At 54.9% G+C, this 11,095-nt stretch overlaps 1 protein-coding gene across 4 annotated transcripts; it reads left to right on the top strand.

The window, feature by feature from the left end:
* Positions 1-381: 381 nt before the first annotated feature.
* Positions 382-10,772, top strand: LOC116454116. 4 transcript variants are annotated; one of them, XM_032130302.1, is made up of 3 exons: positions 382-1,044; positions 1,509-1,586; positions 9,140-10,434. In XM_032130302.1, the coding sequence occupies exons 1-3, from the start codon at positions 865-867 to the stop codon at positions 9,506-9,508; spliced, it is 627 nt and encodes a 208-aa protein (XP_031986193.1). In that variant the 5' UTR covers positions 382-864; the 3' UTR covers positions 9,509-10,434. The 4 variants fall into 4 exon arrangements, 3 of the variants coding, with proteins under 3 accessions (XP_031986193.1, XP_031986195.1, XP_031986196.1); XM_032130304.1 differs by lacking the exon at positions 9,140-10,434 and adding an exon at positions 4,282-4,660 and having other exon boundaries at positions 495-1,044; XR_004244010.1 differs by lacking the exon at positions 9,140-10,434 and adding an exon at positions 2,223-3,510 and having other exon boundaries at positions 521-1,044.
* Positions 10,773-11,095: the final 323 nt, after the last annotated feature.

Raw genomic sequence — 11,095 nt, 5'->3', positions numbered from 1 at the left:
CAACACCCCTTGCAAACGGCCTCGAGGAGAGATTCCTCATATTCCAGGAGCCCCAGGCTGGGAATTCCTCCAGCTGGATTTTGGGGTCCTTCTGGAGGAAGCAGAGCTGTTCCAGTGGCAGAAGTTCCTCCTGTTCCCCAAGAGTCTGGGTCGGCTCGTGGAAGAGGGGTTTGGTCTCGTTCCCACCCAGCAGAGCCAGGGATGTCTGAGCCCAGGTTTCTCCCACTTCCCAGGGGCTGGATGCAGTCTGGGATACGGGATGTCCAGGAAAAGGCCACCCTGGATCTCTGCTGCCTCACCTGGGACACGCCACTGCTTCTCTTCCCCACCTCCAGCATGCCCAGTGCCACACTGGGACTTTACTGGGAGCGCCTGGCCCGTGGTCAATGCATCTCTCAGGGGCTGGACTGACCCATAGCCCTGTCCTGGAGCTGCCTTGGTGACCAGTCCCAGCTTGGACACTGCTGTGGGTGAGCTGGGGACGAGGGCCACCCTCTGTCCCCGGTGACAGAGTGCTCAGCCGGAAGATTTCCGCGGAGCAGCATTCTCCAAGCTGCCTCACAACCCAAAAATCACCCGGTGGAGAGTGGTGGAGAGGGAAGAGTGACAATTCCAACCCTTAGGGAGATCTCTGGGGTGAACCTGGGACGATGAATTCCTCCAAGATGGGCTTAATGGATTGTTGGGGATTTGGGGTTGTGGAGTAGGATCAAATCCGAGTGTTCGAGTTGTTCTAATTACAGCCAGGCTCCTTTGAAGGAGCAGAGAGGCCTCAGCCATCAATAACATCGCTGGAGGAGAAAATTGAAGGGCTATGTGCCCAATTAAATAACCCGCGGGGCTGGAATTGAGAATCAATGTGCCATGAACGATGAGGGATGGGCTGCTGGCGCCCAGCGCTCCATCCACCTCCACAGCCTCGCATCCCTGCAAGGACAGGACGGGAATTCTGCCGCTCTCACTGTCCAGCCTTGGCGGGAGAAGGGCTCGGCGTTGTCCTGTGGGCTGGGACACTCTGGATCTGCAGAGCCCTGGGCTGCTCAGGTGGGACACGGGCACAGGCGGAGCGGGGGTGGATCCGTGTTCCCGGGGTGCACCCAGGAGCTGCCTGTGGGTGCTGAACTCCTGGTGGTTTCCTGCATAAAACTCCCGGTGGTTTTCTGGATAGCTCCCTTTCTAGGGAGGCCCGGAGAAGTGGAAGGGAATTTGCTGACTGTTGGAAAGGCTGGGCTGGGCTGGGCTGGGCTGGGCTGGGATGGGATGGGATGGGATGGGGTGGGATGGGATGGGCTGGGATGGGATGGGATGGGATGGGATGGGATGGGATGGGATGGGATAGGATGGGATGGGATGGCTGCTGAGGACACGGGGCTGCAGCTGGAGAATATCAGATTTGCTATAAAAAGGTGGGGAACAGGAACAGGGTTTTGGGGAAGAGCTGTGGCTCTGGTTTGCCCTCCTTGAGGAAAACCAAGGCGTGATCCCTGGTGTCTGTGTGGCTTTTTCAGGACCAAGAGCAGAGCGGGCCCTCTGTCTCCCTGGATGTGTTTTTCCATCATCTGGGCATTTTCCAGCTGGGATTCAGGGTAAGAAACCCCTGCTCTCTGTTTCTCCTTCCTCCTCCTCCTCCTCCCACCTTCCCCAAGGCGAGCCCCACCGTGGCACGGGGGGCACAGAGCTGAGCCCACGCCGTGCTGGGGCAGCGGGAGCGGGGCACGGCCAAATGCTGCTCTGCCACTTTAATTTTTTATAAAGGAGAAATTAATTTTGTCTTTGCCTAAGTACCTGTCACGTTCAATTACTGAGGCTGATGGTGAAAATGACAAAGCAGCCAGGTCATTAGGCAAATTTTAATTAGACACTCAGCTGCCCTTTACTAATCAGATGCTACAGCTCTTTCCCGGTGTTCCCACTCTCCATCCATGGGGTCTTTCCAAGCCAACCCAAGGATGTTGCTCCTCTTCTCACAGGCTTCCCACATTGTGGTGGAGCTTGGGATGGGATGAGGGAGGCAGGGCAGGGTGGTCAGTGGGATGGTGGCCAATGGCTCAGTGTCCAGGTGGAGGTGGGTGACAATCTGGGGCTCTGGGCTGGGACCAGTGGTGCGGGATGTCCTCGCCAGTGTCACAGACTGGGATTGAGGGGACCCCCAATGAATTTGGAGGTGGCACCAGGCTGATCAGAGTGTTCCACACACCTCAGGGGTGGCATGCCATCCACAGGCACCTGGACAAGCCCAAAAAGACTTGGACGAGCCCAGAAATGGTTCCTCATGAGGCTCTGCAAGGCCAAGAGAGGAGAAATCCAGGAGCAACCTCTCCCTTGCCCAGCACACGGCCTTGGCCAGGGAGAGGAGGGAAAAAACGGATGGAGGAGGAGGAGAAGACCAGGGTCTTTCTTCCTCCCCTGGCTGGTGACAGGATCCAATCTCCTCACGGTGTCCCCAAGCCTCTGTGCCCAGCAGGGACTCGCTTTTCTGTGGGTGATCCCACCAGGAATCCATCCATGGAGCTGCCGGTCGCGGTCACTCCTCCCATGCCACAGAACCCACAAATGCCGTCCTGAGCTGCTCCTGTTCCTTTTCCCTGTCCATGGGATGCGGCTGGAGCAAGGCAGGGATGCAGGAAAGGAGTGTGCGCCTGGATCCTGCTTTTTATGGGAAGCCTGTGGTCCAGCCTGAGGATTTTCTGTGGCGCCTCTGCCACGCCGATTTTATGATTCCCAACACTTCTGCATCCCCACGGATCCCCACACCACTCAGGAATCCCCAGCAGGAGCAGCTTTATTGACAGGAAAGGCTTTTTTTCTCATCACAAAAAACTTCCTGCAGGAAAAGCGCTGTTTTCAATCAAATCCCGCTCGGGAGGGCGAAGAGAAGGGAAAATTCTGTCACGGAGCTTTTTGGCTGAGTGAAAACATCCCTATTTCCACACATCCGGAAGGGAAAGCTTCAATTTTGCACCTCGAAACGATTTTCACGCTGACATTTCTTTTATTCCACATAATCAGCCAGCTCTAAATATTAGAGTTTCGCCGCCAGAAGGAAACATTTTGAGCGGCGTTTCTCCGCCTTCCCCACCTTCCCTTCTCCTTGCTTTCCCTCCCTTCAGGTGTTTGGAGAGAGCCGAGTTTTTCTCCCAGACACTAAAATTTCCGCTGCCTCTTTCCCTGAGGGGAATTTTCAGCCTCTTTACTGACCCCAAAAAAAAGCCACAAACCCTCATCTCTTCCCCCCCTAATTTTTCCCACCTCTGCACGCCTCACAGCTGGAATTTCTCCCTGCTTGAATGTTCATCCCAAAACTCCGGGTGGTTTCGACCAGCAACCAGGCGAGAGGAGATTTAGAAAGAAGATTATGTGAAGAAGTAGTGGCCCTTTTTTTTTGCCCCTTTTTCTCCTCATCTCGTGCAAATTACCCTATTATTCTGCTCCCTTAGGATGCCTGAGTGTCCTTATTTCTTCTTTTGAGCTAAAGTCACCCATGCATTAAATTAGTTCTCTGCCTAGAAATAGCTTTGATTACTTTCTGCAAGCCGCAGCTCATGGGAGGCTCCCGGAGAGTTTGAAAAATCAAAACGGGGCAAAAAAAATTTAAAAAGGGAAAAGGAGAGGGGAAAAAATGGAGCAGGGGCAGCCTCTTGGAGCTCACTGAGGAGGGATTTGCCTTGACAAGAGGGGTCTGTCCCCGTGCCAGCGCTCATGGAATGGCTGGGGCTGGATTTGGGGCTCTGTGAAGTCCTGGCCGTCGTCCCTCCCGCAGCTCTGGGTGAATAATGGGGGTTTGGGGTTTTTCCTTGCGGTTTGCCTTGAATTTTGCCTCAGATTTCTGTTTTTTCCGTGCGATTGCTCTGCTGGAAGGGGAAGAAGGGAGACCTTGGTGGGACACCCCATGCCAGGGCTGAGCGTGGGACAACCAAAAGTTCTGCCAGAGCCTGGGAAGAGCCTGAATCCCTCAGGATCCCCGATTTTCTTCCCTACAACCAGCCTGGCCCCAGTGCCAGGCTCCCGAGGTGCAGAAAGGAACAGATTTGGGTAATAAACATCCATTCTCCCTAAGTTTTTGCTGCAGGAGCCGGCACAAATCCCACCATGGGAAGGCTGCAGGAGCCCAAAACTCCCTCCCAGCTTCCCAAATTCCTCCCCTCCTCCTGCGGCACCTCCGAGCCCGCTCCCTCCTTGCTGGGGCAGTCAAACTCCTCATCCCTGCTCCACCCACAAACCTCACACCCTTCCTTATCTCCCTTCCCCCCCTCCTTATCTCCCTCCCACCCCTCCTTTCAGCCCGGCACCAGCAGGAAAGGTGACGCTGGGCATCCCCGGAGCCTCCAGCACAATTCCTGCGGCTCTCACCCACTCCAGGCTCCCCGCTGGACATCGGGATCATGCCAGACCTTCCCTCCCCGCTGGAACTCTGCCCTCCCATTAACCGTGGCTTTTCTCCCTTCCTGGGAATCTTTTCCAAGGAGGGAGCCGGGGCCGAGCCCATCTGCTGAGAGGGGCAGTGAATGTGGGATAATGGCCTCAGAAACGTCCTGAGCCTCTCTGCAGCCTTGGCATTGCCGTGGCTTTGGGATGGGGGTTATTTTGATGCCATGAAGATTTTTGCCTTTTCTTTTATACCCCTGTTATACCTTTTTACAACTCTGTATTCCTAGGACTTTTTGCCTACATTCTTGGACTTGTTTGTCAAGCTGAGAGACTCAACATTTTAGAAGCTTCATAGCTGGGGATCAGTGTGCCCCAGAGCCCAAGGTCCTCTCCAGAACACATTCTGTAAACCAAGATAGAACCATCCAGGGGAAGGTTCCTTGGGGAGGGGGGCTCACTTGAGCCTCTCATTGGGAAATCTTTGATAGATCTGCTAATTAGTAACACCTATAATGATATACCCAATGTTGCGGAAGAGGGGGAGACACAGAGATAGACTCAGTGGGGTGCATTTCGATGCATTTGACGTCCGTGTGCACCTAAGGATCCTTAAAATAAATACCAAGGTAAAATCCCTTTTCCCCTTCTAACTGTGTATGACTCTTGATTTTAAGACCAGGAAAAGGCATCGATTTCCCCTCTTAATTCCCTGCCTGGCTGTTCCCAGCTGTTCCCAGGAGCTGTTCTCTGCTCACTCAGTGCCAATGATCCCTCCTTTCCCACCGTGTTTTGCTGCATCCTTCCCAGAGCATCATTCCTCTCCTTCCCGCCCGCTTTTCTTCCTGTTGGCTCCTCCAAAATCCCTCTCACCGGGTGCTGGAAGCAATTGGAGGAGCACCAGCAGACCCCCAGGGAATCTGTGGCTCCCACCCTCTCCCAAGGCATTCCCTGCATCCCAGTGATGCTCCTGCTCCTCCTCTCTGGGGTCAAACCAGTTCTCCCAGTAGCTGGAGCGGTCCTGCCAGTCCCACGTGCAGCTGCTGGAGGAATCATTTGTGATTTGGATCATCCAAGGGATCAATTCCTGTTCTGGAGAGTCCCGTCCCTGCTCCCGCTATGGCAAATGGAGCAAGGGATGATTTGGCAGTGCCTGAAGCTGGGAAAAGTGTCCCCAGCCAGCAGTGGGGACAAGGCAGTGGTCCAGGCAGGGGCTGTGCTCTCCCTCCACTTCCAGGAGGGAGATAATCCCACTTCCTTGGGCAGTGGGATGAGCCTCTCTGAAATCTTCCAGCTGTTTGGATGGGAGCAGCTTTTTCTCTTTTTCTGAGGCCTTTTCCATGGGCTCTGTGGGAGAAAAGCCACGTCTGGAGGGGGTTTTGCACCATCCAAACCTGCTTTTCCATGGGAATTCTCACTCCAAGCATCCCTCCCAGAGTTAAAGCTCCCCAGCTCACTTTTCCTGAGGCACAGAGGAGCTCCTGGCCGTGGATGGGGAGGTGGGAGGGTGAGATCTCCAAACTGGGAAACACCAGCACGGAAAACTCCCCCAAAGCTTTCCCAGCTCCTTCCCAGTTGCTGGAGGAGAGATAAAAATGCTCCAGGAAAATCCCGTCCGTGCTGGGAGAGACGGAACGAGGCCCCGCACGTCGCTGCAGCTTCCCTCCTCTCTTCCTTTAATTAAACAGCAAATGTCTCCCTCCAAAGTCATTAATTACTAATGACACAATTAGAGCTGGTGAAGAGGGGAAGGAGGGATGCGACGGAAAAGAAAAAAGGAAAGAGACAAAACAAACTCAACACCCCAAAAAAACCCATCAGCGATCGGAGATGTCTGGAGCTTGAGAGGACTCAAGGAAATAATTGCTAGATTTGAGGTTAATTCTCATCCCTGCTGGGCCCACACAGGATGGGATGGAAGCCACCTTCCCAGTGCTTCCCAGAGCAAGGAGAGGATCCCGTGGGATCTGATTTTCCTGCTTGGAGCAGATCCCCAGGAGTGTCAGGGTCCTTTTCCTGCGCTGTGTCCACTTGGAAGCCTGGATTTAGCTCCACAATCCCAATATTTGCCCTCCCTTGCCATCTCGCACAGCCTCACCCCTGCTTTTCTCTCCCCAGCCATCCCATATTCCCAGACAAGGAAGCAGCTGCTCCCTCCTGCCCCGTCCCGGGCTCTCTGCTGGTTCCAGGGATGGAGCAGAGCCGAGGACAAGCAGGGACAACCCAAGTTTGAAGCTCCTTGGCTTCCAAAGGCCGGCTCCAATCACTTGAGGACTTTCTGAGAAACACATTTAGGGTGTGGGAAGGAGGGAGGCCAGCAGAGCTTGGTATTCCTGCCAGCTTTAGCTCCGGAATCTCACACTGGAATGGGTTTGGGAGCAGAGGGAGTGGCAGGAGGTGAGGCTGGATCAGGCAAAAAGAGCAAATCCCAGCCTCTGTTTTGGGGGTGAAAAGCAATCCCTGAGCTGGAGGTGGGATGGGGGCAGCCCTGGGGGTGGCAGAGGAACCCTGTGCGGGATCCTGAGGTTTTCCACCTGCTTTTCCATGCTGGACATTCCATTGTGTCCCTGGAAGGGAGGAGGACCACGGCTGTGCCTGTCCTCCGGGGCCCACAGGGGACAGCGGGGTTTCTGTAGGTCCTGCTTTAAATTCCCTGGCACTGATGATTTAATCCTAAAGGCGAGGCTTTTCCACAGGGATGGATCCCACCCACAGGTGAGGTTTTTCCAGAGGTTTTTCCAGACACAAGGCCTCTGTCTCACCCCCTCTCCCACCCCAAAACTTGCCAGCCCTGAGGTCAGAAAGGAGGAAAGTCCATCCTTGCTGTTCCTGCCCTTGAGGCCACCAAACCCTGCTGGGCACCGTGCTCCTCCCGTCAGGAGGCTGCCAAGTTCTTGCTCCGGGATGCAGAATTCCCAGGGCAAATCCAAGCCCTTTTCCCTGCGCCACGGCACCCTCAGGAAGCAAAATCTGCTCAGCATCAGTCGTGGAGGTCCCAGCAAACATCTCTGTTGCCACTCATCTCCTGGAACATCCTCTCACATCAATTCCCACCGACTTTTTGTCCTGGATGCTTAAGGGATGTGCGGAAAAAAAAAGCAAGGAGAGGCGAAAAATGGGAAGGAAAATCCAAGGTTTTTTGACTGTTCAGTCCCCCCCCCCCCCAGAGGTGGGGAGGGAGAAAAGCTTCTAATCCATGGTTTTGTCTTGGAGCAATTATGTGCAAATGAGTTAATCACAGGGTCACAGGAGCCAGAGCCGTTAATTAATCCCCAGCAGGAGCTGAGAAAATGAATTCTGTCCTGCAGTAAACAAATGTCAGGAACGCTTCGAGGAAACAGCTCCTGCTGGACGATCCCACAGATCCCCGGGATGCCTGGTTTGCCCCACCAGGACCGCAGAGCAGCCCTTTGCTGGACACCAGGAGCGGCTTTCCTGGAGAATCCCTGCGTTTGGGAAAGGGGGAGCGGGGGAATGAGCGCAAATCCAGATGTCCGGGCACCCCTGGAAAGGTGGGAGGCAAAGGGTGCTGCTCCCTCCTGGTGTTCCCAGTGTTTGGAGCAGGGATAGGGCACCGGACGGGCACCATGTGGAGTGCCAGGGGGTGTCTCTTCACCAGACTCTTGGGGTGGTACCTGGAAATGCAGCCCCGATTCACCCCAGCGAAATCCCAAAAACCCCACAGAGGCTCGGGGATGGCTCTGGGGAGCAGCAGGATGGAAAAATCCTTGGACCACGGGGAGACGAGGGGGAAATCAGGTGAACGTGGTGCCCACCCTGCACTGAGCCGCAATCTCCGGCTGGGAAAAGGGGGAAAGGTTGGGATATCTGGAAAGGGAGGCCGGGCAGCTCCCTGCTGTAAAGCAGAGAGAGAAAAATGAGCCTTTTGTGGTGTCCTCACCCATTTCCACACATCAAACTTCCCAAAAGCGAAGCCAAATGAAGTCCTCTTATCGGTGCTTTGCCACTTAAGGCTCTCCCAGGCAGATTTAGGATGAATTAGGGCTTTTTTTAACCACAAAGAGGAGCAAAGTGAAATTTCTCACTCCAGCAGCCCCTGCAGCCTTAACCCTTGGAGGGGAGAGCGGGGTCAAGGCTGGGCCAAGGTCCCGCCTGGTGCCAGCTTTGCTTTGGAAGGTGCTGCTTCCCATGGAGATTCTGGGACAGGTTTGGGATTGGCTCCGGAGCACCCTGATATTCCCTTTATTGTGGTGAGTGATGCGGTTTTTGGGAGCGTGAGGAGTGCTCCGAAGTCCCACCTCAGCCCCAGCAGTGGCAAAATGCCACTGCAGCTCCTTAGGAAGGGGAATTGGCCACTTGACAGGAATGGTGGCCACATGACAGGGATGGTGGCCACTTAATGGGGAGTGTTGTGCCCATCCTGAGAGCCCCAGCCCGTGCCCAGAGACCTCTGTCAATGCCTGGAGGGGTGAGCTTGGGATCCACAGTAGATCCAGGTCTTGTCCTCCTTCCCACCCAAGCTGGATTTGGAACACAGCAGGAGGAGCTTTGGAGTTATGGAGGCAAAATCCCTGAGGAACTCAAGCTCAGAACCTCTCTCAGCTGGAAAATGGGAATGACAGAGCCTGGAAGTGCTGGGTGATGCCCTGATCACAGAGGATTATTTGCAGCCCAGGGGCACACAGGATTCACCTGATGTGCGTTCACAGGGGCCCAATCGTCCCCCCAAACGCTCCTCCACCCATCAGAGAACCTCCAATTAACCACTTGACTTAATTGCTCTCCACCCCTCCCGATTTTTCTGCTGTTCCAGGAACGCTGCTGCTTTCCAAAGCCTTTTTTCCGTGTGTGTGTTCAGCAGGGAGCAGCCGATGGAGGCTTTGTGGCTAAAATTATTCCTGGGCATGGATGGCTGTGGCTTTCGGAGCCTCCAGGAACGGAGCCACCATCTGCTCGTGCTTCTCAAGGAGACACATCCTCACCACACACCCACGCACGGCTCTGCTCCTCCTGGGCGGCCACAGAGGGCTGGGAAATGGTTCCAGAGGGGGAAAAGCTGCTCCGGAGGGGACCCCACCACTTGGGAAGCTGCCAGGAGGATAAGGGGTCTCCAAAGGATGCTCCAGCTGCTGCGGGTCCAACCTGGCCAAGGATGGTGGACCCTGCTCTGGAGGAGCTTTGAGGAGGGGTGGTTGAGTCCCTGGGGTTGGCGCAGCCCCATCCCTTCTCCAGCCCCATCCCTTCTCCAGCCCCATCCCTTCTCCACCACCATTCCTCCTCACCAGGCAGTCCTGTGAGCCTCGGGAATGTGCTCCTAACCGTGTTCCAAAAAACCCCCTCTGTATCCCCAAAATTCCAGGCTGGCAGAACTTCCAGTGCTGGAGATGCTGCACATCCCCATGCTTGGGAATAAAGCTGGGCTTTTTTAGGACTTGGCAATGCTTTTCCCTATCCTCAGCTGCTCCAGGACTGGCCCAGGACGGGAACAGGTCATTCCAGGGGGGCTTCCTACACCTCCTTCCCAAAATTCATGGGGCTGCTGTGGGCACAGCACTTTGGGCTTTTCAGTTGGGAACTTCCAGAGTCAGCCACCATCCAGAGCTTTGGGAGTGATGCTTTTGGTTGCTCTGTGGTGGTTCCTCTCTGCCCTACCCTGGACACTGCTCCCACTGGGACCCACCACCAGGAATTCCCCATCTCCCAGAAGGAGAAGCCACCGAGAAGTTCATCCACTTGGAGACCAACCTTCTGCAGGCTGCCCCAGGCTCTGTGGGGAATCGGCACCCGGGATATGGAGACCCAAAAAAGCTTGGGAATGACTCAGCCAGTGGCCACCAACCCCCACGAAGCCTCCCAGGCCTCACTGCCGGTGTGGAGCTGATCATGGGGGTGAAGATCTGGAGCCAAACCCAACCCTGGCAGGTTCACCTCCAAGAGGGGCAGCCCTGGTGCCCTTCCCGAGTCCTGCTTGGGATAAGGAGCAGCTCCAGGTGCTCCCCTTCCCTGTGGCACTCTGGAAATCGCCGTGCCCTGGGCTGGCTCTGCCACACAAGCTCTGGTGGCTCGTGGGAAGTTTGCCGTGAGATGATCCCGGGGTTTTCTGGTGGTCTCCCCCACGCTCTCCAGCACACTCCAGTTCCCAGCACTGGCTGCAGAGAGAATTTTCCGAATCGGTGAGGAATCAGCTCCTTTCTGATTCCTTTTCAGGGCCTGCCAGGATGAGAGGAAAAATCCAAATTTCCTAAAGCTCCAGCTGGGTCTGAGAGAGCCTCCTCAACCCTTCTCTGCAGTCTGGTAGCACCGACTCCACTCTCTTATTCCCTCTGATTTTTGAGAGCTCCTGGACCATCCTGCTGAATTCTGAAGCTGTCCAGGCCTCTTTTCTACAAAAATAAAAAAATAATCTTTTTTTTTAATAAAAAGAACACTTTCTTCCCAAGGCCAAAGCCAACTCTTTGTGTCCTTTTCACACCAGGCAAGTGGAGCTCACTTTGGAAGAAAACCACCCCAAAGGCAGGAGCCATCCCAAATCCCCCCATCCCGGCCTTCCTCCACTGCAGCAAAGCAAATTAAAAAGGGATTTTCGAGCCCTTGTTCACAGTGGGTTTGGATTCAGGGGGAAGGAGGTGACACCTTCATCCAGAGTCCTTTCCAGCATCATTCCCACCCGGAGGGCACGAGATATCCCCCACCCCGAGATCAGACGTGGCAAGCTGCCCCCAAAAAGCTCCGTTTTCTCCTGGTAAAAACCAACTCCAAGAGCAAATTT

The sequence above is a fragment of the Corvus moneduloides genome, chromosome 20 (assembly GCF_009650955.1).
Source record: "Corvus moneduloides isolate bCorMon1 chromosome 20, bCorMon1.pri, whole genome shotgun sequence".
NCBI classification, from domain to species: domain Eukaryota; kingdom Metazoa; phylum Chordata; class Aves; order Passeriformes; family Corvidae; genus Corvus; species Corvus moneduloides.
This window is presented reverse-complemented; position numbering and strand designations above follow the sequence as displayed.